The 27,919-nt window shown below is 40.9% G+C and overlaps 1 protein-coding gene across 1 annotated transcript in view; it reads right to left on the bottom strand.

Moving 5' to 3' along the window:
• Positions 1-1,009: 1,009 nt before the first annotated feature.
• Positions 1,010-27,919, bottom strand: part of ccdc137 (coiled-coil domain containing 137) — a 28,232-nt gene continuing 1,322 nt past the window's right edge. Inside the window, exons 2-6 of the mRNA XM_059948411.1 lie at positions 22,950-23,077; positions 18,898-19,132; positions 16,963-17,045; positions 8,763-8,842; positions 1,010-6,269 (exon numbers count right to left, since the gene is read on the bottom strand). Coding sequence (XP_059804394.1) covers positions 6,066-6,269; positions 8,763-8,842; positions 16,963-17,045; positions 18,898-19,132; positions 22,950-23,077 — 730 coding nt within the window. The 3' untranslated portion in view covers positions 1,010-6,065. The remainder of the gene's footprint in view (positions 6,270-8,762; positions 8,843-16,962; positions 17,046-18,897; positions 19,133-22,949; positions 23,078-27,919) is intronic.

Here is a 27,919-nt window from a genome sequence, read left to right on the forward strand (position 1 = left end):
AGACCACCTTCTGGTAGAATAAGAAATAGAGACGCATGTTGATATTCAAAGAACAAGCCGATAGCCAAGGCAGTGCCTACTTTTGAAGAAAACAACAAGCCAAAGCCAATTAGCTGGGTATTCAATGTTGCTGTGTATAAACTTCATCCCAGGTGTTTCTAGGAAGCAAGTTTTATAAAAGGCTTTGTACTTTACCGGTCACTACTGGACTTCAGAGGGAGACAATGAAACTGGAATGAAAAACCATTACTGATGATGGTCACATCATTTAGAAGGGGGCATAGTAGTTAGCGTAACACTACTACAGCAGAGCCAGCAATCAAGGTTCAACTCCTGCCACTCTCTGTAAGTAGTTTGGACATTCTTCCTGTGATCACACGGGTTTCCTCCGTGTACTCCAGTTTCCTCCCTCACTCCAAACACGCGTGAGTTAATTGGTCACTTGGGTGTAACTGGGTGGCATGGGCTCTCTTGATCGGTAGGGCCTGTTACCATGCTGCATCTCCAAATAAACTAAATAGCAAACAATGCCCTGACTGCAGTTAAATACAATATCCTTCAGAAGAGGAAGTTTGCTCTCTGAATCACTCTGATCAAATGTGAAATGGCTGAGCCATTCACTTCCAGCATAAATACAACTGGGCAGAAATGGGTGCACAAATCAGCAGATGACAGTGTGTAACAGTGATCCCGTTTCAGGTGGATCCTGGATTTGGAAAGCCACTCCTTTTAGCTTTGTCTCGCTCAGCTGCTTCAGCGCAATACAAATTCACTGGAAATTACTCACAACTGCCAAAGCACCCAGTGTTAAAAATCTAAGTGAAAACAAAGCAAACGTCATTTTGTTTCGGAGAAACAATTTTTTTTCTGCTGTGATGTCAATATAATCAGTCACAGACTACTGCCACTCAGCTCAAAGTAAACATTCCACTTTTTACATTTTTTAATAATTGATAATAAGGTTCTCCCTTTATTCAATAAATAACTTTAAATGAACAGACCATATCATCTATGTTAAACTTTATGCAGAGAATTTTAAAAGGGCAATGTTAAATCCATATACACATACAAAATGCTGGATGGAGGAGCTTAGCAGTTCAGGCAGCATCTATGGAAAGGAATAAACAGTAGGTATTTCGGGGTAAGATTCTTCATCAGGACTCCAGTCCATTCCAATCTTGATGAAGGGCCTCAGCCCAAAACATCTACTGAGCCTGACCTGCTGAGTTCCTCCAGTATTATACAGAATCTCTTGAGCTTTAAATTCATATACCTTACTTAGAAAAAAAAGTTTTAAGAATGTATTAAGTTCCAGCATTTCTTCTTTAATGAGTGTACACAGACTTGCCACAAATCTCAAGCCCACAATCTCTCCTTAAACATTAACCAAAGCCTGCATTATTTCACAGTTCAAGCAGATGGCACTCCCTGGAACATCAGAAGGATTTGCAGTCGAATTAGAAAACTTGGTTGCCATTTGACATTGCACAGGTGGCACTTCTATGGCAACTCTTGAGGAGAAACAAACACAGCCGTTTCCAAGATAACAGAACCCTGGATCTTCATACTAAGCTTGCCAGATTTTTTTTTAGTGTTAAAAGTTCATTATTTCCAAGGTAAACATTTGTTCACATTCGAGTATTTATCCATCCTTGTCCACAGACTGGCATGGATCTCCCTTTACTCATCGCAGTGCACTTTGTTAAAGGGGGGAAAAAGGCACCCCAGCAAGATTGGCTGGACTTCCTCCAAGTCACCCCAATGATGTAGATGTAAAATGAAGACAGAGGAAGGCTTGGTTCCAATAATAAACATTGCATATTGCCTCAGGCTCCTATCTGTCAAAACTTTTACACTTTTAAAGACTTGTTTTAAAGATGACGTATATGGATTTAAACTTGCCCTTCAGCAGAGTGTGTGGACAAGCTGCCTGCCAACAAGTCTCTACCAATGCCACTTTAACACCAGCCAACCCAAGCTGCGGAAAGCAGGCTCTCACTCCCACCCACTGGGCACAAGTCCTGTCACCATCTGGTAGACCAGTTTGCCTTCAAGTAAAAATATGCCCCACAGGGTATTTGCAGTATCAACCAGTGATCTTCCACTGTGGGAAAATACAATCCTAGTGTTACCCACGGATAGTTATTCAACCAAGGATGCAGTGACAGCAACGCCAATTATCAAATGAACTTTCCTGTAATGTTTACTTGAGAGAACAAATGCATCAATTTTCCTCCCCCCCCCCCCCCAAGCTCAGAGACACTCAGCTCAATGGCATTACTTCAAGATGAGCTGCTATCTGAAGACCGGGAATTAAATGTAGAGGTTGGAGCTGTATAAATTTTTGCTACATTTGTTAGAAATACAACTGTTGTGTGATTTATAAACAGAAAATATTCTGCAAATGCTTGAAATCCAGAGTAACACACACAAAATACTGGAGGAAATCAGCAGGTCAGGCAGCATCTATGGAAAGGATAAACAGTCGATGTTTTAGGCCGAGACCCTTCTCCAGCAAATGTCTACAACTGTTCCAAGCACACATTATATATGGAAGCTCCAGTACAAATCCAGGAATGGCACATCAAATCACGCATTGAATTTTCTCTGTATGCATGGCTTCTTAAAGTGACAGTCCACTGTTAAAGATAAACTGCAATTTTCATTACAAACACAAATTAGCTAGACAGGCAGTGTAAACAAAAGTAGATGAAGCTAAACTGTGAAGCACTGGGAGGACTTTATTTACTGAGACAAGGCCAACATTAGCATAATCAGCATTTTTATTGCTCGTCTCCATTTCCCCACGAAGAACAGTTGGTCAGACCACTTCAGTGGGCACAGAGTCAATCACAATGCTGTGGGTCTGAAGTCACATATTGGCTAGACCAGACAAAAATTGTGAAGTTCTTCTCTTGAAGGACATTATACAACCAGACATTTTATTTTACAACAATCCTGCACTTTCTTGCTTAGAAATAGTAAATCCAGCTGATCTTTCTTAAATAAAATTTAAATTCCATTTGGCCCATCTCTGCCATTTCATGTCTCATTTAATGTCCCTCTCAACCCTATTCTCCTGCCTTCTCTCCATAACCTTTGATGTTCTTACTAATCAATAACCTACCAACCTCACTTGGACTCCCCAGCCATCTGTAGCAAAGAATTCCACAGATTCACCATCCTCTGGCTAAAGAAATCCCTCATCTTTGTTCTAAAGGGACATCCTTCTATTCTGAAGCTGTGTCCTCTGGTCTTATACTCCCCCACAATAGGAAACATCCCCTCTATGTCCACTCCATCTAAACCTTTCAATATCCATTAAGTTTCAAACAGATCCCCCCTCATTCTACTAAACTCCGGTGAGTACAGGCCTGGAGCCATCAAACATTTCTCATACATTAACCCTTTATTCCCAAGACTGATGATATTATGTGCTCAGGATTCTGTAACACTTGCCCAGACCTCTGATTTACCAGTTCAGTAATTTAACCAATGTCCTATCAACTTTGGGTGGTAGGGTGGAAATACTTCTCTACCAAAGGAGGCATAAGGCACTCCTTCCCTCACTAGCCTGCAGGTCACCCTTGGGCAAGTGTGGCACCTACTTAGCCGCCCCCCCCACCCCCCCCCGATCAGAATCACATGAAGCCATTGGAGTAGGTGGTGGATGGTCATATGAGCAGCTGGTGCAAATCATAACAGCCCTGGTTATGCGACCACTGATGCCACGCATTCAATCTCTGAAGAGTATTGATAATGACTGGGGTGACCTGTCTTGTAAAGACACTGCCCAGAAGGCAGCAACAGCAAACTACTTCTGTAGAAAAATTTGCCAAGAACAATCATGGTCATTAGACCATGATCACCTATATCATACAACACAGCACATGATGATGAAGATGATGCTATCAATTACATAGCGAATCTTTAGCCATTAGTTTCTCTTTACTCATTCTATCCAAGGTTTATCAACTCCCGTCTTCATTTTTTCCACTCCGTCACATACAGTTTGATGTACAAACCAAGCTGAAATGTTGCTCCAATGTGGCATTTATGCAGACACATGAACAGGCAGGGAAAAGAGGCTATGTACAGGCACTTAGAATTACAGTTGGCCCTGATGCTCAAGTCCCTTATTTAACATGTTTCAGTGCGGTGGAATTTAGGACCCAGCGGAACCCCTGACCTTAGTTAAACTGTCTCAGAGCGGTGGTCTTTAGGACCCGGCAGAGCTCTGAATCCACAGTGTTTCTGTTCACAAAAATAATCACAATCACAATTGAAAATAAAGTGGAAATAATAAAGCGATCGGAAAGAGCTGAAACGCCATCAGTCATTGGAAAAGCGTTAGGCTACAGTCGGTCAACAATCGGAACAATTTTAAAGGAGAAAGGCTCTGCCCCGATGAAAGCTACAATTATTACTAAGCAACGCAGTTTTAATTATTGAAATACATATGTTTCTTAAGTGTTTTATATGCATAGAAAGGTAAAATATATACTATTTTCTAAGACAAATGTTTGACTTACTGACACTAATACCAGATGTAGCTGCTCTGACTTACTTAGTAAGAGAACTTCTGATTTTTTTCGATGCTGATCCACGATAACCTACGCACATCCTCCTGTATACTTTAAATCATCTCTACGTTACTTATAATACCTAATACAATGTAAATAGTTGTTATACTGCATTGTTTATGGAATAATGACAAGAAAAAAGTCTGTACATGCTCGAACAACAAGTGCTGGAAGAGCATTTCCATGTTTTCTCGATTCGCGGTTGGTTGAATTTGTGCATGTGGAACTTGCGGATAAGGAGGGTGGACTGTAGTTATATTGGACTCATGGGCAGCACATGAATGGTGGGCCAAAGGGCCTGTTTATGTGTTGTATATTTTTATGTAGAACACTGGCAATGTACCAAAATTATCAAATGTCCCCATTTGTAATACAAGCTAGCACATTTAATTCCAACACACTCTTGTATATATTCTGAAAGTTGACTTCAAAATGTTAAGTACTTCTAAGGAAATCTGCAGGAAACTTCTAGCAAGCTCCTTCAATGTTTATTGTCAAGGGAGCTCGCCTTTTAAAGTATTCAAGATTGGAAGCCTGTTTTTAAAGTCTGCAATGTAAATCACACTTGCACATGATGGAAAATTAGATTTTTAAGAGTGTTACTGTTTATCAAAACACAAATCATTCAATTTAAATGATTACCAGACATTCATTTTTTTTGTAGGAGAAATTGCATCCCTACTCATGTGCCTTCATTAGAAACTATTACAAATAGTTGCCCCCCTAACCAAAGAGAACAGAGGCTCATAACCCTTTTTCAAAACACGAGTGATCTGCAAAACTCTTCCAGACAGCTACATAAAAGTCAATAGAACACACTGATAAGTGTGCTTGCAAATCACAGTAATAACAGCACAGGTGGCCAAGCCTGATATGCTAATATTTGGCTTGGATCACATTTTGAAGTCTGCAGTGGATTTTGTTATGTCCAAATACAATTTGCAACACTCACTGTTATTTCTCAGTGCTTTCCACATCTGCACAGGTCCACACACTGACTTGATACCTCTAAACAATCTTAAAATTTTTTTTTTAAAAAAAGGGTGCAGTATAAATCCAAAATTAAGATGAGATGAAAAGTCATGGAACAGCAACCAATTTAAGAACGTATTAAATGAGTCATTAATCATCATTATGGATTCCTCAAAAATAAGGTGGGTTGTAATTTCCTAACCACGTACTTTTTTTTCTCATGTGGTCAGACACACTGACAATTATAAGCATAAATCCACAGATCCAAAAACTGGACGCCCTTATAGCTCAAAAGCTCTTGAGGAATGATTACTTGCTGAACTTTTCATCTAGCTGCCATTCGTTAAAGCTCAGCATCCATTCAGGAATAATATTCACTGGTTTGCTCTTGTAAAGAGTGGGTAGACCTCAACCACCTGAAAGGCCTTCTTCCATACAGTAACACTGTTGGGAACCAATGCCTCTCTGAAAAATCCTCTGATTTGCCATCTTTTGCTTTTCCGTAATGAACTAATTGTGGGCCAGTGCTTGTAATTTCTGCTTCTTCAAAGTTCTATAGGCCTTGATGACCCTCTCCCGCTCCTCCAACATAATCCTCTGGCGAGCCATCGACATACCGGGCAACTCAACATTGGGGGAGATCACCTTTGTCCTTTCTGAGCCACACTTGCTGTCACCAATCAGAGACTTCAGAAGCAACTGTCTTCCGCCGGGCTAGAAAGAACAAAGTGAGTTCAACACAAAGCAACAAAGATCACGGCCCCACAGCTAATGGCAAGCACTTAACTACTTCAAATTGTTTAAGGAAAGTTTTGAAATGTAAAGCTATAATAGGCTTTACTTCTTATTGTCAAGATTGGATTAAAATCTTAAATCACAAAGCTCCAAGGTATGGAAGCATAATAACAAATGTTTTCTAACATTAAATATTAAAAGCTACAGGCCACTACATCTGTTCTGGCTGTCTTTCTTCATGAACATCCTCTACTGCTCACTAATTTCTTTTAATACCCTTTCACCAAGAAACCATTTAACATTCTTTTAACAGCATTTCAGGTTTAATATCACCAGCATGTTGTGAAATTTGTTAACTTAGCAGCAGCAGTACAATGCAATACATGACATTAAAGGATATGTATATTAAATCATTAAATTAAATAATTAGTGCAAAAACAGAAATAGAAAAAGTAGTGAGGTAGTGTTCATAGGGTCAATGTTCATTTAGAAATCAGATGACAGGGAGGGGGAAGAAGCTGTTCCTGAATTGCTGTGTGCGCGCCTTCAGGCCCCTGCACCTCCTTCCTGATAAATGAGGGTATGTCCAGGGTGCTGGGGTTCATTAATGATGGCATCTGCCGTTCTGAGGCACCACTTCTTGAAGATTATCAAACTACTTCAAAAGTTATGTGGCAGAGAATTCCAGCCTTAATTTGGTGATATTTTCCCTCAACTCCTTTTATTAACCCAATTTTCTTTATATTTTTCCATCGACTTAGCATTGGAAACTTAATCTCAGGGTAGTATATGGTGGCGTATATATACTTTGACAATAAATTCACTTTGAATTAGAGTCAGGTGGAAGCAGCTGAAACAGTTTATGGTTGGGGTGACTGGTGTCCCCGATGATCTTCTGGGCCTTCTTTCTGCACCTGCTGCGGTGGATGTGAACTTCCATCCATTGAGGACATTTGTAGCATTCTAACTGGTCGCATCAGCGCCTGGTATGGAGCGGCCACTACTCAGGATCGGAAAAAGCTGCATAAAGTTGCACTCTCAGCCAACTGCATTATCCTCCCCAGCATCGAAGGTACCTCTAAAACACGATGTGTCAAAAAGGCTGCATCCATAATTAAGGATCCCATGGCTGAGGACATGCCTTCTTCTCATTGTTACCATCAAACAGGTGGTACAGGAGCTCAGACACACACTCAGTGTTTCAGGAACAGCTTCTTCCCCTCCGCCATCAGATTTCTGAATGTACAATGAACCCACGTACACTACCTATTTTTTCTCCTCCCTTTTCCTACTAATTTTAATATATTTATTATAATCTATACTGTCTTTTATTATGTATTGCAATGTACTGCTGCCGCACAGCAACAAATTTCATGACATATGCCAGTGATATTAAACCTGAATCTGATTAGTCTGGAGGTCAGAAATGGAGAATAGGGGTAAAGAAAACATATTCAAAAGGGAAGTGGCAAGTGGTACTCTTTCAGGATTTGAATTGAATAGAATTGGTTTTATTACTTACATCCTTCAACTACATGAGAAGTAAAAATCTTTACGCCTCTGTTCAAATGTGCAATTATAGTAATTTATAATAAATATTATGTACAACAGGATGGTCAATATAACACAGAAATACAGTAGCGTCAGCCTGGTGGAAGAAGCTGTCCCAGAGCCTGTCGGTCCTGGCTTTTATTTCCCAGATGGTAGCAGCTAGAACAGTTTGTCGTTGGGGTGACTCGGGTCCTCAATGATCCTTTGGGCCCTTTTTACACACCTGTCTTTATAAATGTCCTGAGTAGTGGGAAGTTCACATCTACAGGTGCAATGGACTGTCCGCACCACTCTCTGCAGAGTCCTGTGATTTTGGGGAGTACAGCTCTCATACCAGGCAGTGACGCAGCCAGTCAGAATGCTCTCAATTGTGCCCCTGCAGAAAGTTCTTAAGAGTTTGGGGGTTTTGAGATTTGGAATTTGGGATTTGAATCTAAATGTCATTTTGCACCTTTGGACAATAATGGAGGTAATTATGCAGATGACTAAATTATACAACATTTAGTAAATTTCATAAAGAGGCAAAACATGAAGTGATTAACTGAAATTGTGAAAGCAATGCAGGAGAAAAATGCAATACAAAAAAAATCTGCTGGAATGTTGGACCCTTATCGCACTGATGCTAAAATTTAGAAACGCGAGGTACTGGTGGGAGCCTCTCTGTCATTCAGAACCCACCACTGAGCACACGTACAAGAAATGCTGCCACAAGAAAGCTGCACCTGATGGTCTTGTGGTACAAGTTTAGAAAGTCTCAACAATGGGTATGCTAAAACAAGAAATCCAAACTGTGGTAAACAGTTTATACAAAAAAGGAACAATGAGGGCAGGAACTAAAACAGAACAATTCTGGCATGAAACAGCACCCATTGAATAGTTTTGATTTAGTGTAATTGATTCTGCATGAGGAAACACGCTTACCTTATCAGCAGTCTGGCTCTTCCTGGGTTTAGCAGTGAGGGTGGGCGGTTGCATGGCTACTTCTCCAAATGGCACAATATCTGCAAAACAAGACCACAAGATCATAGGGTTAGGAACAGAATTAGGCCATTCAGTTCATCATGTCTGATTTAGTATCCCTCTCAACTCCCTTCTCTTGCCCGAACAAAATCAGCTCCATTCAGGGAAATAAGCTTCAATCCTAATGAAGTTTTAGAGACACAAACAAAATGCTGGTGGAATGCAGCAGGCCAGGCAGCACCAATAGGAAGTACAGTCGATGTTTCAGGCCAGGACCCTTCGTCAGGACTAACTGAAAGAAGAGATAATAAGAGATTTGAAAGTGGGAGGGGGCGGGGGAGATCTGAAATGATAGGAGGGAGAGGGATGAAGCTAAGAGCTGGAAAGTTGATTGGCAAAAGGGATACAGAGCTGGAGAAGGGAGAGGATCATGGTACAGGAGGCCTAGGGAGAAAGAAAGGGGGAGGGAGCACCAGAGGGAGATGGAGGGCAGGCAGGAGTGATTGTGAGAGGGACAGAGAGAGAAAAAAGGGAAAAAAAAGATAGATAGATAAATAAATAAGGGATGGGAGTAAGAAGGGGCATTAACAGAAGTTAGAGAAATCAATGTTCATGCCATCAGGTTGGAGGCTACCCAGACGGAATACAAGGTGTTGTTAGAGCTTTGATCCTTATACTACAAGCACGCTCAGACAATGGTCCATTCTCACAGCTTCTCATAACATGACTTCCCACAGCAGTGTTCTCCCCTCCACCAGCACAGCTGATAGTTCCTCCAGTGTTCAGCAGCCACTCCTCTTCTCATAGCACAACCCACGCAGTTATGGGAGATGCAACATCCTTTCCCTTCATCTAATCCTCTACCATCATTCAGGAACCCAAACAGTCCTTCTAGGTGAAGCAATTGGTCCTAATTGTCCTGGTTCTTACTTACTGCCCGTTATGCTGCTGGCATTTAGGGCAGCAATGAAGGTCCTCTATTTCTGTCTGTCCTTAGCCATCTTCTTTATTGTGCTCCAGGAGTGGTTGACGCTCCTCATTTCTGCCTCTACAGCGTGGCGCCAATTTGTCTTTTGTCTCCCGCGTTTTCTCTGCCCTTCAGGGGTCCAATGAAATGCTGTTTCGATGAAGTTGGTCTCTCTTCTCATCACATGCCCAACCCTTCTTCAACGCTTCTTCATGATGAGTGTGGACGCGTCCTCTTGATAACAATGAATGAGTAGGGCATGATGGGAGATCTTTCTTGGCCAGAAAATGCAGAGGATCTTCCGGAGGCTCATGACGACAGCTTTGCAAGGCGGCCCTCTGTCATGTGCCAGCATACAAGAGTATGGACAGAACTTCACCTTGGTGTGGACGCTGGACTTGGCTGACCCCCATATGTTGCTCATCGATCTGACGATGTTGCTAGTTCTGCCAAGTCTACACAGGTTGTCATTCTTGGTCCCACCATCCTGTCAAATTTTGCTGCCCAGGTAAGTGAAACTGTACTGGTTCCAAGCTAGTGCCACATATTCAGTGCTCATGACAGCTTCTATCCCACTTTTATAAGAATATTGAACACTCCCTGATATAACAAGGAATCAACCTCAACCTACCTCATTATGGCATTCCACATTATTGTCTGCCTGCACTGCACTTTCTCTACAACACTTTATTCTGCATTGTTATTGTTTTACCTTGTGCTACCTTCTTGCACTATTGTAATGAAATGATCTGTGTGGATGGCATGCAAAATAATTATCTTCACTGCAGCTCAGTACATGTGACGATAATAAATGAACTTATCAATTTAGTGTAGCCTTTTCTACACTGGAGAAACTCTACACGAGAGCTTTGCTCAGGGCACAAGTATGACCCAACCTTCCAGATAGCTGTCATTAAAGCCCACTTCCACACTGACCTCTCCGCCTTTGCCTCCAAACCATTTTCAACGCTGCCCAATGGAAGCTCCCGGAAGAGCATCTCATCTTCCTTCTGAACAATGCAACCCTTAGGACTAAGTTCAAAGATCAAACGTATTATCAAATACATGTACGTCACCATAAGCTACCCTGAGATTCCTTTTTTTTGTGGACATTCACAGTAGATACAAAGAAACAAAATGGAATTAATGAGAAACTACACACAAAGATGGACAACAGAAAATACAATAGTATTGCAAACACAAGTTGTAGAGTCTCTGAAAGCGAGTCCATAGGTTATGGAATTGGTTCAGTGTTGAGGTGAGCGAAGTCATCCCCACAGGTTCAGGAGTCAGATGGCTGAGGAGTGATAACCTGGTGGTGTGGGACCCAAGCCTCCTGTAGCTCCTTCCCGATGGTAGCAGCAGGAAGAGAGTGTGGTCCGCGGTCTGGATGGTGAAGGTCCTTGACGGTGGATGCTGGTTTCCTATGGCAGCACTCTCTGTGGATGTGCTCGATGGTGGGGAGGCCATTCCTCACAAATACAACAGCTGCAAGTTACCAGCCAGTTCTTCCCTCTTCTTTCATGGATATTCCTGGGTATTTCAGTTTCAATTGCTCCTTTACTGTAACTGCCAGGACTTAAATATTTATCTTGCTAAGCTGGGTCTGTAGCCCATCACAGACATGATCTCTGCACCCATTCTTTCCTGCATCTTAAAATAATTTGATTTCTCACTTTTCCCAGTTGTGTTGACCTAAATTAGTGACCATCTACCTCTCCCAGATACTGTTTAATCCACATCTCATTTCCCCTGTCTTGAAAGACCAATACAACTGTTTCTCAAAATCCAACCTTAAAATTATGAGTTTAACTTTGTCCCATAAATGGTATTAATTCCAGGCTCTTATGACAATTTCAGCTGTTTGCCAGAGAACTACAAAATGATATGGCATTTGAAAGCAAAATATCAGCACAAATATCCAGCAGGCATATATTGAAAGAGAGGGACATATAAATGAAAGTCTTCCATACCTTCTGATGGTTCAGCGATTCTGTGACACAGCTCACAAGAGATTCAAAATGCATAGCACTGCTGATGTACTAGTGAGTGAAGTGCCCCACCTAGTGGTCTCTCTGAGAACAATTCTAGCATTGTAAATCTGTGGGAAATGGCCGTCAGCAAGGCACCAAAACTGACCAAATGACAGAGGCTGATGGAACTATTATACCCATGCCATTTTTAAAATCTCAGCTTGTCATATAATGGAGCAACTGAAATAAATTTGTAACCAGTGGAAAAAAAGCATAGTGAGGAAATAGTTCTTCAACCTTACTTGCTATGGGTCCACAAGAGGTTCACAAAATGATACCAAAAACAAAAGAATTAACATACAATGAGTATTTGATGGATTTGGGCCTATATTTACTGGAGTTTACAAGAACGAGGGAGGATCTCATTGAAACCTATTGAACATTCAATTGTCTAGATGGAGTGGATGTTTTCTATAGTGGAGGAGTCTAGGACCAGAGGGTACATCCTCAGGCTAGAGGGGCATCCTTTTAGAACAAAGATAAGGAGGAATTCTCCACACCCTTTTTATACCATGGTTGGGAACCCCTGAGCCAAATCTGTGGAATTCACTGCCATAGATGGCTACAGAGGCCAAGTCAAGAGATATATTTAAAGTGGGGGTTGTTAAGCTCTTGATTAGTCAGGGTGTCAAAGGTTATGGGGAGAAGACAGGAAAATAGGGTTGAGGGGGTAATAAATAGGCCATGATGAAATGGCAGAGCGGACTTGATGACCTAATTCTGGTTCTATCTCTTATGATAAAGGTCACAAATTGTTGATGTAATTTCACCTCTGAAGCCAATATTCATACATAAAGCTACAGGACCGTCAAAAATAACTCACAACTTGTCCTTTCAGGATTCCAAAAAGTCCGTTCCCTTTGTGATCCTCCCCCCAACCCCCCCCCCCCAGTCTGTTCTTCCATTTCTACAAAGCACAGCACACACCCATTCAACCCCTGGAGATGCCACACCTGTCATTGTACCTCTTCCATGCCTGCCACCCCAGGAATACATCACAGACCTTGCTTCACCTCAATAACCTTTGAATCAGTCAGGGAGCACAGAAACAGGCGTTTCAACTACCTATCTACAGAGAGGTGACTTGGTAATGTATTGCACTGTACTACTGCTGCAAAAAACCCCCCCACAGATTTCATGACATACATGAGTGACGATAAGCCCGGTTCTGATATGGACTGAGAGTGGGAAGGGGGACAGGGAAATCTTGGTTGGGAAAAGGAGAGGGGAGCGAGTGGGAAGCACTGGAGAGATATTCTGTAATGATCAATTAACTAATTTAACAGAATTTAATGATCTTGCCTGGTGATTCAAGACTGCGTGTGTCTGGACTCGCACCACCCTCTGCCCCTTATACCCACACAGCTCCCGCGGCGCCACACCCTCACCATTCCCAATATCCTTTGCTCCTGCTAGATTTACAAACTCACTCCCTGCTCCTTGTTGACAAAAACAGTACTGTGCAAAAAGTCTTAGGCACTCCAGCTCTATATATGCGCTTAAGACTTTTGCACAGTACAGTATAAAATGATTAAAAGGAACAGATAGAGTGGACGTTCAGCAACCTTCTCCTCTCGTTGGCAATGACTAATGTGGCAGAGCATAATTTTAAGGTCATAAACAAGAGAAAAATCTACAGATGCTGGTAATAAAAGTAATACACACAAAATACTGGAGGAACTCAGCAAGCTAGGCAGCATCTATGGAAAAGAATGAACAGTCAAGGTTTTGGGCTGAAACCCTTCAGTCCTGATGAAGGATCTTGCCCCGAAATGTAGGTTGTTTACTCTTTCCATAGATGCTGCCTGGCCTGCTGAGTTCCTTGTTCATTTTGTGTGCATAGTTTTATGGTGACTGGAGGAAAGTATAGTTGCGGGAGGGGGGGGGGGGGGAGAGGGAGAAGAATACCAGAGATAGCTTCGTTTTTCCAGAGTGGCAAGTGTGTGGAACACGCTACTAGAGAAAAGGTAGAAGCAGATACATTAGAGACATTTAGAGACAGGCACATGGATGAAAGAAAAATGGAGGACTATGTAGGAGAGAAGGGTTACATTGATCTTAGAGAGTAGGTTAAAAGGTCAGCAGTATATCATGGGCTGAAAAGCCTGTACTGTGCAGTAATGGTTTATGGTTTATGTTCTATACAAATCTCATTTATCAGTGCTTATCCATAGCCTCCTAATCCTTGGCAGTTTATCTAGCTAGTACTCAAATTTTAAGAGTACTTGCATCCATTCAGACATGATATATTAGAATCTACCGTCTGGTTGAAAAACATTCTTCCTCTCATCCACTCTAAAACCCTTATCCCTTACCTTATGTTTTTGAAGCCTAGTTACCACTGCTATGGGGAAAATCTCTTACTATATACCCTATATATACCCCTCATACTTCCATTCATCACTATAAGGTACCCCTCAAGCCTACGATGCTCCAAGGAAAACAAACTCAGCCTATCAAGTCACTGTGCTCCTCAACATGCTGTACCATTCATTATGTACGTTCTACTCTTACCAGTCCTCCAAAAGTGCATTACTTACTCTTATTAGGATTAAATTCCGCTTGACATTCATTACATTGCCAACATACCAACTGACCAGTATTATCCAAGATCCAACAGTTATCCTTCTCTCATTTATCAACAGCACCTATTTTCACATCATCTTCAATCTTCTCTCTTCTCATTACCATCAGGGAGAACAAACTTCTCTCTTCTTATTCCCACCATCAGGGAGGAGGAACCAAAAGCACGAAGACATTTTAGAAACGGCCTCTTCCCCTCCGCTGTGAGATTTCAAAATAGTGTTTCAAAAAGAGATCACAAATAGTTTTTATGGGCTCATAAGACCATTCAGAAATCTCTGAATGGTCCACAAACACTATTTTTGATCTTTTTTTGCACTATGTTTTAATATATAGATTTCTTATGGGTAGCTTATAATACATTATGTATTACACTGTACTAACATAAAACAAGAAATTTCACAACATATAGCAGTGATATAAACCTTGTCTAATTCAAAATCATTATTTAAGGACAACAGCAAGGGTTCCATTACAGATCCCTGTGACACAAGGCTTCCAATCACAAAAATAAACCACCATCATTTGATCTCCTAATACCAGGCCGATTTTGGGCTCTATTCTTTTGGACCAGTCTCCCACGTGGAACCTTAGCAAAGACCACCCTGAAATCCATGAAGACCACACCAAATACACCATCCTCATCCAGACACAATTTGTAACCTCTTCAAAACTTTGTATCTGATTAGTCAGACAGGACCTTCTCCAAAGCCTCGCTGCAGGAACAACTCAGTGGGTCAAGCATGCATCTGTGGTGGCTGTTGCTCATCAGCTCTCTCAAGAAGTAAGGCAGTTATCCTCACTGAAAGAGAGAAATGGCTTGGGCAATCTACACTCACTGGCCACTTTATTAGTTACACCTGAATACCTGCTCATTAAGGCAAAGAATTAATCAGCCAATCATGTGGCAGGAAGACAATGCACAAAAGCATGCAGACATGGTGAAGAGGTTCACGTTGTTCAGACCAAACATCAGAAGGAGGCATAATTGAGATCTCAGTGACTTTGACTATGGAGTAATTGTTGGTGCCAGATGGAGTGGTTTGAGTATTTCAGAAACTTGGATTTTCACACACAATAGTCTCTAGAGTTTACAAAGAATGGTGCAAATAAACCACACACGCATCCATTAAGTGGGAGTTCTGTGGGTGAAAATGCCTTAACGAGAGAGGTCAGAGAAGAGTGTCCAGACTGGTTCAAGCTGACAAGAAGGCAACAACAACTCAAATGACCACACAGTGCAACAGTGATGAGCAGAAGAGCATCTCTGAACACACATCAAACCCTGAAGAGGATGGGCCACAGCAACAGAAGATCACACCAGGTTCCACTCTTTAATGTAATAAAATGGCCACGGAGTTTGCATCCCATTGCTATTTCTGGGTGCTTGCTCAACAAACAGAGCCACATTTCCTACATTACAACAGTGACCAGACTTCAAAAGTAATTTATTGGAGTAAAATATCTGAGGATGCATGAAAGGGTTGGAAGCAGCTCTGTACAAATACAAAAAAAAATGCTTTCTATTCAAAAGCATATTACAGAAAACAGAAGCTATAGTTACTCTTATCTGAAGAAACTAAAAGAATGCAAAGTTCATATACCAATTAGAAACAGTGATTCTAATTTATTTTGCCATTCATGTCATTAACGTACAATAAAAAAAATAGGTGAAATTAGACTTGCCTGAAGTAATAATGTGCTAGTACCACTTAGAGTAACAGCAGTGTATAGATAAACGGAAAATCCCAATTATACAGAATGTCATGAAGAACAAGAACAGAGGGTTTAAAGAACTATAGGCTGTAATAGTTAAATTTAGTAAGCGTAGTTAAGAATACCAGCATTATTCATCAAATGCAGGCAAGCAGAGGAGGCAGCTCTAGTCTTGCTCTGAATAGTTCCGAGCATGAGGGATTTCAGCTTCAAAGTTTTTCACTTCGGAGCAAAAACGGTTCAGTGTTTCGACAGAGATGTCATCATCATGAGATTAGATAGTGTAAACAGAGTGAAGAATGGTTAAGAAAGGGAAAAGAAGCTGCTCTCATTAAAGGATGGTTAAAGAACCAGTTATCACAGATTTAATGTGAGGGGTGAAGGGGTGAAGCAATTTTATTTTTTACAGACAATGGTTACAACTTTAAACGACTGCCTCTACTGGTGTGAGTTATTAAAAGGAATAAGTACCTCTATGAACTTAGTCACAGGGCTGTACAGAGTAGGGGAATGGTCTACAAGATGCCATCTACAAGACCAGATGTCTTTCTTCTATGATTGACCCAGCAAGGTATGCATGCCCAAAAGGGAGTAGAGTGGAACTGCTAAACTATTTTCCAATGTATCTCAGAGACCCTGTGAAAGGGGACTGAGTGCACAAGACAAGGTTTGTCTTAAGTGCTATTCGTCATGGAAGACAGAAGATAATAATATATGTCACTGTAGAACAAGTACACCTAGCATTGTATTATTGCCTCAAATCAAGCTGTCTGTTGACAGCATTAATGGAACAGTTCTACCACCACCAGAACAGAGCACAAGGAGGCAGCACACTACCAGGACTGTCACTGCAGTCACTCACCTGTAAACATTTCTTTCTCCTGTTTCATCAACTTTCGTTCAATTTTCTTACCAACAAGTCTTCTCAACCTTTTCTTATCAGATCTATTTAACATAAAAATCAGAATCAGGTTTAATATCACTGGCATATGTTGTAAAACTTGTTGTCTTTGCAGCAGAACAATGCAATACATAACAGTAGGGCGGGAAAAAAAAACAAACTACACTAAGTATATATACATTTTAAATAGTTAAATATTTAGTGCAAATAAAACTATAAAGTAGTGAGGTAGTGTTCATGGGTTCAATGTCCATTCGCAAATCAGATGGTAGAGGGGAAGAAGCTGTTCCTGAATGTGTGCCTTCAGGCTTCTGTACCTCCTTCCTGATGGTAGCAATGAGAACAAGCCATGACCTGGTGAGGGGAGTCCTTAATGATAGATACCGCCTTTCTGGGTCACCACTCTTGTCCTGGATGCTGTGGAGGCTAGTGCCCATGATGGAGATGACTAAGTTTACAACTCTCTGCAGCTAATTTTGATCCTGTGCAGTAGCGCCACCCCTCCGCCCACCGTCAGCAAAACGCATAACTTTGCACAAAAAAATTCAAAGACACTTTTACCCCTTGAATTCTCACATTTGTTTCATCTCCAGATTTAATGACTTGCACCACATTCTAAAAAGTGACAAATGGAGTTTCAAGTTCTGAGCTGGCATTATTAGATCAAACAATGTACAATAGATCAAACTTATTGTGTAAGAGCTTGCAACACTGTATAATGAAAACAAAAAGAAAATGACATAGAATACTTAATGGTTGCACAGGTCTACACATACAGTTTAAAATTCAAGACTTGTGCAAACTAACAGAATATTAGTTGAAGTATTGTTATGCATAACCTCAAAAACTCATTATTTGTAATAAAAAAACAAAAGATGACTCTCTCTCTACAAATACACATTCTTCTACTTAGAGCTGAAGAAGGCTCTAAGACAAAGGAATAGAGTTAGGCCATTCAGCCCAGAGTCTGCTCCAGCATTCCATCATGGCCAATTTAGTATCCCTCTCAACCCAATTCTCCAGCCTTCTTCTTCTCATAACCTTTGAGACCCTTACTCATCAAGAACCTACCAACCTCCACTTTAAATATACCCAATGACTTGCCCTCCAAAGCTGTCCGTGGGAATGAGTTCCACAGATTCACAGCCCTCTTGGTAAAAGCCTACTGTAACAAATGAATGACACACTGACTTAGATCCTAAATAATTAATGATGATTGATAAAGCCCTCTTTTATAAGGTTGGGGAGGAGGTACAGTGGGTTTTGGGGGATGGCCAAGGGAGAACGAACTCTGATACATTTACTTTGGTACTCTGTACACAGATAAAAGTGATCATTTAACACCAAATCACACTATCATTTCAGCACCAGTTTTCAGGCCAACTTCCACTAAAAGCATCTGGAAATTTGAGTCCATCAGAAGTGCATTTTTTTTGTTCAGGGTCTACTTTGAAAATAGTTAATGGAGGGTAATAGCAAATAAAAATTTATCTTATGGTTGCACATATATGCTACACTTTGGAAATAAATTAAATGTTGCATTAAATATTTCAGTTTACATATCTGCAGTAGTATTAACTTGAGTGCACAACTCTGCAAATAATGGAAACATGAAATAGCAGAAAACTCTCAGGTCAGCATGATAAAGTCATCAATACTTTATGTTAGCTCCGGTTCTCTGCCCACAGACACGGAAAACCATTAGGCATTTCCCGTGTTTTTTTTTAAAAAACTTCAGCATCAGTCTGATTAGCAATACATTTTTGAATATTCATAAATTTATTAGATGATATTCACAATGACAGATCCTCTTTCCTTTCACCTGGTTTTCATGAGAAAATGAAATACTGCAATTATCCTTAACAACAGCATTTGTACATTGATAATAGAACGTACTCTTTCTTTCTCTCAGACTTTGATTTCACATGGCCTTCCTGTTCTTTTTCCTTGTCCTCCATCTCAGGGTAACGTGGCTGCTGATTCTCACTCATGAATATTACGTGCTTTGCCTCCTGCTCCATGCGTTGAAGATAATTTTTCACTGACTCCCGTTTCTTCCTCTTAAACTTCGGAACCCGTATATCCCCACAGGGATCTGAGCCTCTTAAATCAGATACACTTTTTGGCTTTTCTGGGTGTTTAAAGGAAGGCAAAATCAGAATTTCTCTTCACATAGTCACAGATTATTCAGCTAATATTTAATTTATACATTTGTAAATAACAACTGGTCCCAAAACAGCTAGCTTTCAAGATTTATACTTGACTGTTATTTCTCCTCTATAGGAACTGTCCCACTTGCTGAGCTCCCCTAGCATTTTGTATGTTGCTCAAAATTTCCAGTATCTGCAGAAGCTCGTGTTTATAGCTTACAAGAGGCCTGGGGTCAGCCATAGGAGTTTTAAATTCAATTTTATTTATTTGAGAAATACAGCCCACACTGCTCAAATACACCAATGAATCTATTAACCCATAGTGGGAGGAAGCTGAAGCTCCTGGACGATACCCACATAATCATGGGGAGAACATACAAGCTCCTTTCAGGTAGAAGCGGGAATTGAACCTGAGTCACTGGTGTAATAAGAGTTATGCTAACTGTTATGCCACCTTGTGTAGGTACACACACAGTGCTTGATATCTGAAACTCGCCGCCAGAAGTGGTGGTGGAGTGAGATACAATCACTACAATTACGGGGCAACTGGACAGGCAAGGCATGGAAGATTCTGCACCCGTGGGCAAACGGGATTAGATTGGCATGGATGGGCATGATAGTCCAAAGGCTGTTGTAGAAATGTATGACTCACTGAGATGCTGGTGCTCATAGAACCATCAGGGAGAGAGAAAATCAGCAAATTAAAAAGCTTATTATTGGAGAAGTATCAAAGGCAGTGGAAAGAAAAGAAAGATTGCTACAATTAAAATATTAGTGTCTGAAGTGAGTAGATTGAGGGTTCCTAGTCTTTTTTTATGCCATGGACCCCTACCATTAATCAAGGGGTCCACGACCCCCAGGTTGGGAATCCCTGGAGTAGATAGATGTTGGTAAAACAAATGAAAACAAAATCTCAGAAATTCTAGGAATGTATAGTTTGATACTTTTGCAATTTATTAAAATGACTATATGGTTTTCTCATTTACTAAGATATTCTATGTGTAAAATATGCTTATGGATTTACAGAATACGATATATTAAATCACAATGTACAATTTAAAATCTGAAATGATTCAAGTGCCAAGAGAATAAAAAAACATAACTGAATACATGTAAATAAATTTGTAGGGTCCCACTGGACAGAATCAAGATTATAAAACTGAAATATATGTATTGATTGTAACAAGATGAAAGGTAGCAAAGAGGCACATACAAGTTAAGGGTCTGATTTTTTTTAAATGGTAAATTAAATATAATTGGGGAGTAGCAAGGGGAGGCATTGTTGGAATTTTATCCAACAATGCAAGTTTATCTACAAAGTTTATCCAACAATGCAAGTTTATCTACAAAGTAGCAGCAAAACAAAATATAATTTAAGTGGAGGAAGACTACAAAAATCAGGGATGAACCTTACTCAACCATCAGGCTCCTGCACCAAAGTGGTTAACTTCACTCACCCCATCACTGAACTGTTTCCAAAACCTATGGGTTCATTTTCAAGGACTCTTTCATCTCATGCTCTCGATATTTATTGCATACTGTATTTATTTTTTTTGTATTTGCACAGTTTATTGTCTTTTGCACACTGGTTGTTTGTCCGTCTTGTGTGCATTATTTCATTGATTCTATGACATTTCTTTGTATCTACTGTGAATGCCCACAAGAAAATGAATCTTGGATAATGGATAATAAATTTAATCTGAACATATAATTTACATAAATTTGGAACTTACAGCAGTGTGTTGGCATGACTTGCAACCAAACAGTGTGCATAAATACCATCATGTAAATGCAAACAGCATTATAAAATACTGTTGGAGTTGGACGTAACATATGAAATTATTTAACCTTTCAGGTTTAACAAATAATTAGAAAGACAAATGAATGCTGGATTGTCTTTGCAAGTTGGAGAAGGAGAGGTTTTTCCATCTGTCGGGGATCAGAGGCTGAGTGGATCTGAGGCCTAGATTAGATTAACCATGATGTTAGTGAATGGCTGAGCAGGCTGAAAAAACAAAATGGCCTATTGCTTCTATGTCCTTATGCAACGGATGAAATATTAGTATAATAGTTTAAACTAAAGCATAGTAGAGACATGTATAGGAAATTACTTCCATTTTGTCTGAACGGCTGTGCACTGTTTCAAATATGCAACACTGGAATCAGTAAGACCTCAGAGAGAGAACAAAAGAAATCAGATAATTTCCATTAGCATTTGGCCATTCCTGAAGACATTAATGTAGAGATGAATTTATTTTCTTGCACATTATTACATTAATTGTGATGATAAAGTCAAAATTCCACTCACTACAGCAATAATTCCCTAATTACAGCCTTTGGTTACCGCCACAGATATTCCCACTGACTTAAAGGTCGAACAATTTTGATAACAAATCTACTCTCAAGTTAAATAACATGTGATTAAAATTTTCACCAAAAGCTGAACTTCCTGGTGGCCAAACATTTTAATTCTAATTCCCATTCCAACATATCAGTCCATGACCTCATCTTCCTCAGGTTGAAAGAGCAGCACCTTACATTACACCTGGGCAGCCTTCAACCTGATGACATGAATATCAATTTCTCCTTCCAATAAAAATATTTTCCCTTCTCCACTCCCCCTCTTCTTCTATTGCTCACTCTGGCCTCTTACCTCCAACCTGCCTATCACCTTCCCGAAGGTCCCATCTTCCCCTACTCCTATGGTCCACTCTCCTCTCCTATCAAGAGTCCTTGCTCTCCAGCCCTTTACCTTTCCTACCCACCTGGCTTTACCTGTCACCTTCTAGCTATCCTCCTCCACCCCCCCAACCTTTTTATTTTGTTGTCTTCCCCCTTCCTATCCAGCCCTAATGAAGGGTCTCAGCCTGTAACATTGACTGTTTATTCACTTCCATAGAAGCTGCCTGACTTGCTGAGTTCCTCCAGGAGAGACAGAGAGAGACTGAGTGACAGATTAAAAATATCGTTCAAAAAGATGCAGAACAAACTCCACAAACAGCTGGCTGTTTCTCTGTTTGGTTTCAATTTTGACTTAAACTGAATCTTCACCATCTTCACCTGATTACTGACTGATAGCCTGTGCTAGACCCTGGATTCCTGAATGAAATAAAACAAAAATAAAACCTTCAGCTGCTCAAGAGGAATATATAGACAGGGTGACAATTTCACCCGCAAGAGAATTTGATCTATTTATACACAGCGCTGTGCAAAAATCTTAGGCACATATACATAGTTAGGATGCCCAAGAAGTTTGCACAATATTGTATTTGTCAATGTGGAGCAGAGAGCAAGTTTGTAAATCTGGCAGGAGCAAAGGATGTTGGGAATGGCGAGGGAGGAGCGCCGTAGGCGGGGTGTGGGGCAGGTGGCAGAGAAGACTTTTGCACAGTACTGTAGATAAACTAAATCCACTAAAAGCCAATACACCATATCAAGCCTGAGCAACTGATATGCGTTCAATGCTCAACATGTGATTCAGGCTTATGGTAACGTGAGCAAGATGAGTACTGGTGACCCCCTACCCTCAGAGTGGAGAGAGGGAGGTTATTGCCTTCCTGAAAAACACTCCAAACCACAATTTCCCTTAACGTAAAGGCACATCATCTGCACAAGCGTCATGAAGCAAGTAATTTGTTTGTTTATTTCTTTTTGTTTCTTACAAGTTCAATGAGAGTTAATTTTATTCCACATCTCACAGTTTTGGATCATGATCTGTGAATTTTGAGGATAGATTTCTGATACCCGATCAGCTATGATGCAGAGCTCATCCGTAACACTAAAAGCATTTTTTTTTACCTGGTTTTGGCTTCCTTTTTTTCCTCTTCCGCTTCAGTTCCTCTTTACTTCTCATTATCTCACGGAGTTTGAATGGAATTTCTTGTTCGTCAATATTTTTGGGCTTCATATTGCTCTTATTTGGTTTGCTAAGGAGTTAAAAGTGCACTGTCAGTTGATCATGCATTCTATTTCCAACATGATTAACAAGATATCTGGATTCTCTGCTTCAACTACAGAGTGATTACATAAACTAAGATCGAGTCCAAGGAGTGAATCTGGGTGCAGATTCGTACGGACTGCGTTAGGGAACTGGAACTGCAGCTGAATGATCCGAGAATGAGGTCGATAAGAGCTCCAGGGAGTAATAGACAAGAGCTACAGTAAGGTAGTCACCCCTAAGTTGCAGAAGGCAGGTAGCTGGGTGACTGTTCTGAAAGGGCATAGAAATAGGTAGATAGTGCAGATTACCCTTGTGGCAATTTCCCTCAATAACAACTATACCACTTTGGATTCTGTTGGGAGGGCGGGGATGAACAACTTTCAGGAGGAAATGACAGTGAATAGATCTCTGGTACTGAAGAGGGTGGGGAAGAAGAGGAGAGTGGTGACTGTAGGGGATTCTGTGGATGTGAAAGAGACTCCAGGTGCCAGAGTCCAGGACATCTTAGATCAGGTCCACAGCATTCTAAAGTGGGAAGGTGAGCAGGCAGAAACTATGGTACATATATTAGTACCAACTACATAGGTAGGAAAAAGGTGGTCTTGAAGAAGGAATATACAGAAATACGGAGAGAGCTGAAAAGCAGGACCTCAAGGGTAGTAATCTCTGGATTGCTGCCTGTACCACGTGCCAGTGAGGGTAAGAATGGGATGATATGGCAGATGAATGTGTGGCTGATGATTAGGTGCTGGAGCAGAGTTTCAGATCTGTGGATCACTGGGATCTCTTCTGGGGAAGGTATGACATGTACAAAAGGGACGGGTTATAGCTGGGGGCCAATATTCTTGTGGGCAGATTTGCCAGATCTGTTGGGGAGGGTTTAAAGTACCTTGGGGAATGGGAACAAGAGTGAAATCATGGTTTCACTGTGTTCATGTCTTGTAATGTTCTATTTACAGGGACTTGAAGGACAGGGAGTGATCTCAAGTTGGAGGTTTCGAGATACAAAGGAAAGCTGATAGGAAGAAACAATGTTCCTCTGCCGTGAGAGTTGAAGACTTGGGATTACTGACTAAAAATAACAAGTAGGTACACTGCCATGAAGTTGGGAAACACTTATCAGTGTAAAGTTTGGCACTCCCATGAACATCAGAAATAAATGCCACATAAAATGTAAACTTTAACTCTGAGATTGCTAGATAATTTGTTAAATACATTACAGTTTATGGGATAATGCAGATATACGAACTTGCAGAATGTACACATTTATTAATAAAAGCATAAACAAGAGAAAATCTGCAGACAATGGAAGTCCAAGCAACACACACAAAATGCCAGAGGCACTCAGCAGGCCAGAAGGCATCGATGGGAAAGAGTACAGTCGACATTTCGGGCCAAAATCCTTCGGCAGGAATTAAAGCATACACCCTATCCTCGTTATATGCGTCTTCACTTATGCGAGGAACCTATTTGTATCAATGTCTCCTTATGTGCGTCCAAAACTCACAGTTATGCGAGGAGCACTGCTTTCCCACCAATACAAATCAGGTGCGCGCGCCTCACGTCTTGCATTGGTTTTGGCAAAGTGTGGATGTGCGATCTTGCATTCTTAAACTTCGACAGCGCTTCTCACTATAGATGCTGCCTGGCCTGCTGTGTTTTACCAGCATTTTGTGTGCGTTGTTGTTTTTCTAAAACTTTTGTTGGTTTTATCTACGATGCAGTGATTTTGTGCTTGAAATATTTAACTTTGCCTCCTAAGCGTCCGATGTCATGTCCTGGACCATCAGCCGTGCAGCAGAGAACCGCTGTAACACTTGAAAAAAAGTTGGAAATTATAAATAGCACGGCATCAGGTAAAGGTAACACAGCGCTGTGACGCTACTGCCGGGAACAGAATCTTGCCTTTAAAGTTCTTTTGTTGCTTGACAATGTGCCAGCCCATCCTAAACATTTGGGCAGCATTCATCGTAACATAACAGTGCATTTCCTGCTGCCTACCACAACATCGCTGATTCAACCACTCGACCAAGGTGTGGTCCACATTCAAGGCGTATTTTTTTTTCTTTACGGCAAACTCTCTCTCAGATGCTGCAAGCAACAGACGATTTTGAAAATCCCGGGAGGTTACCAACGGTGAGGGAATGGTGGAAGTCAGAACACTTGGCACAAATGGCGATGGACATGGACCCAAGTTCAGAACGGAGTCAGCATTTCAGTCGCTCCCTGCCGTCAACCCCTACAAGCAAATTTATGCTGAAAAACAAAATGCTACCAAGCAAACAACCCTCAGCACTTTCTTCAAACTGGTGTCATCTCCTGCTGCCGTTCTGTGAGTCTTCCTTCACCCCTTGCTGTGCTCAATGGCCACCTTATCCATGTAAAGCTGCCCCAACACCACAGCAACCACTCATCTCCCAGAGCGAACAAACCTGCCATTGTTGGTGAGTACCATGCACTCTAGTATGTTAACTTTCTATGATTTATTACATTGAATATGATTTATTACCTTAAATTGATGAAATATAATACGAATGTGCCTTGTGGTTCTGCTTTTGTGTCGTATTGGAATGAAAATGTGAATAAATTACAGATAAAACATATTTAGGAAGCCCTCTGGAACGCATCCCTATTTTCTCCATTTAAATAATTATTCACATTATGCGTCGACTGCACGGAACGTATCCCCCGCATATAACGAGGATAGGGTGTATTCCTTCAATAGCCTAAACCATTCTGCCGTCACAGTGTACTTGTGAAGTGCAATCCCTGTGGCAGCACAAACAAAGCCACCAAAACGTTCATCAGAATTCCAGAGTGCAATGCGACACCGATCAAGCAAGTTTTTTTTCCTTCAAACATCAAGTTACACCAAGATCTTTTCCCTTCAGTATTGTTATGCTCTCCTCTGGTTTCCTATGGAATTCAAAAAAATAATTTGACAGTAAATCAACCTACATTCCAAAACATAATAAATTGACCTTTGACAAATTGCCACAAATTTAACAGAATGAGACCTAGACTTTCTGATTCACACAGTAAAGAGACATTATATACTTAGGAATCTAAAGATATGCTTAATCTAATGCCATCCACCTGCTTGATCATAGACCAGCTATGGCTTCATTGTAATGCACAACAGACTCAGTAAGTGTTCCAAATACCCCTATGCTTCAAAGACAAACATACTGAAATTCATTTATTTTGCCTTTTCATTTCCAATAGCAAGTTGAAGTAAAACGATTCATTCACTGTACTTTGATTTACATGATCACTTCAGTCATATTTACTTCGGCTCCCAAATCTTGGATCTATCTGTGGAGCCTTTTTAAAGAGTCATCATCTTCATTATGTGCAGTGTCGTATGCCATAAGTGATCATGATTATTCTTGACAAATATCTTTCTACAGAAGTGGTTTGCTATTGCCTTCTTCTGGGCAGTGTCTTCACAAGACGGGTGACCCCAGCCATTATCAATACTCTTCAGAGATTGTCTGCCTGGCATCAGCGATCGCATTACCAGGACTTGTGACATTCATCTGCTGCTCATACCACCTGCGCCTATGCGATTTGCTTGCTCACAGGTAGCTACAAAGCAAGAAGCTCGAAAGAATCCAATTAAGGAAAAAGAAATAAAAATAAAAACAAAAATAAAAGACAAACACGTGAGAGAAAGGAAAAAAAAACACAAATCATGCGAACAACATTCCGATCGAAAATTGAGCCCTCAGATCCTGGAGTAAGCCCAAAGCCTCACTTATCAGTTAATCATGTTAGTGAGCACGGAGCACAACAGCCAAGGCATGCTTCACAGCCTCAGCACCATGGAGAAAGGAGTGACCATCATGGAGAACGAACAACACTGGCTCTCATCCCGGATGACAACACCCTGTCTTTTTAGTCTATCTGGGCTGGTGTTTAAATTGTCCAAATGGGCAGTGAAAGGCTCTGGCATACTAGAGAGGGGTGACCGTCGCGGAGAGCGAACGAAATCGGCTCTCGCCTCTGATAGGAGCAGGTATTTAAACTGTCCAAACGGCAAATCGTATCTCGCACTGGGACCCGGCTGCAACGACTCGCTCCAGGCCTAGATTTCGCTGTCCAGCCCAAAGCCACTCTCAAGCTCTTCATATCAGCTTGGCGCCCAGTGATCCAACCTCAAACCCAGGCCAGTTGTACAGGCATCGGAACTCCATCTGCAATGATTCTGCCATCTCAGCTCATCCCCCAAACACACCTGGCTATTGTTCGCCCCTTCCCTGTTTGAGAGGATAACATAACACAAATCATCTCAGAAAAGGTATTTTGAGTGATGTTTTTAAATGGGATTTCTTAGTTTTTGACTACCAGAGAGCTGTCGCACGTGTTCAGTAGTGCCATCTTAAACAGGTTAATAAATTAATAAAAACACTGACCAACAAACATTTTGCTTCCTGAATATTTTGGGTGTATCTTATGGATTTTGGGCTGCTGATCATGAAAATCATCACGAAATTTCCCTATCACACACCATTAAAAAAAATTCTCTACATTTCTTACTTCAATTCGTAATTCAAGCCAGAATAACTGATGCCAAGATTAAGGAAGGCATTTTTGTTCGTCCACAAATCAAACAGGTCATCAATAATAGGCAATTTGAAGAACTTCTAGTGGGACCGGAGAAAATTACATGGAAGGCATTCAAGGACGCTGTTGAAAATTTCCTTGGCAATCTCACAACATCAAACTAATGCAGCTGGCTGACAACATCCTTCAAGCATACAAAACCATGAAGTGCAACGTGTCACTGAAGATTAATTTTCTGCATTCACAGTTAGACTTTTTCCCC

The sequence above is a fragment of the Hypanus sabinus genome, chromosome 23, assembly GCF_030144855.1.
Source record: "Hypanus sabinus isolate sHypSab1 chromosome 23, sHypSab1.hap1, whole genome shotgun sequence".
NCBI lineage: Eukaryota > Metazoa > Chordata > Chondrichthyes > Myliobatiformes > Dasyatidae > Hypanus > Hypanus sabinus.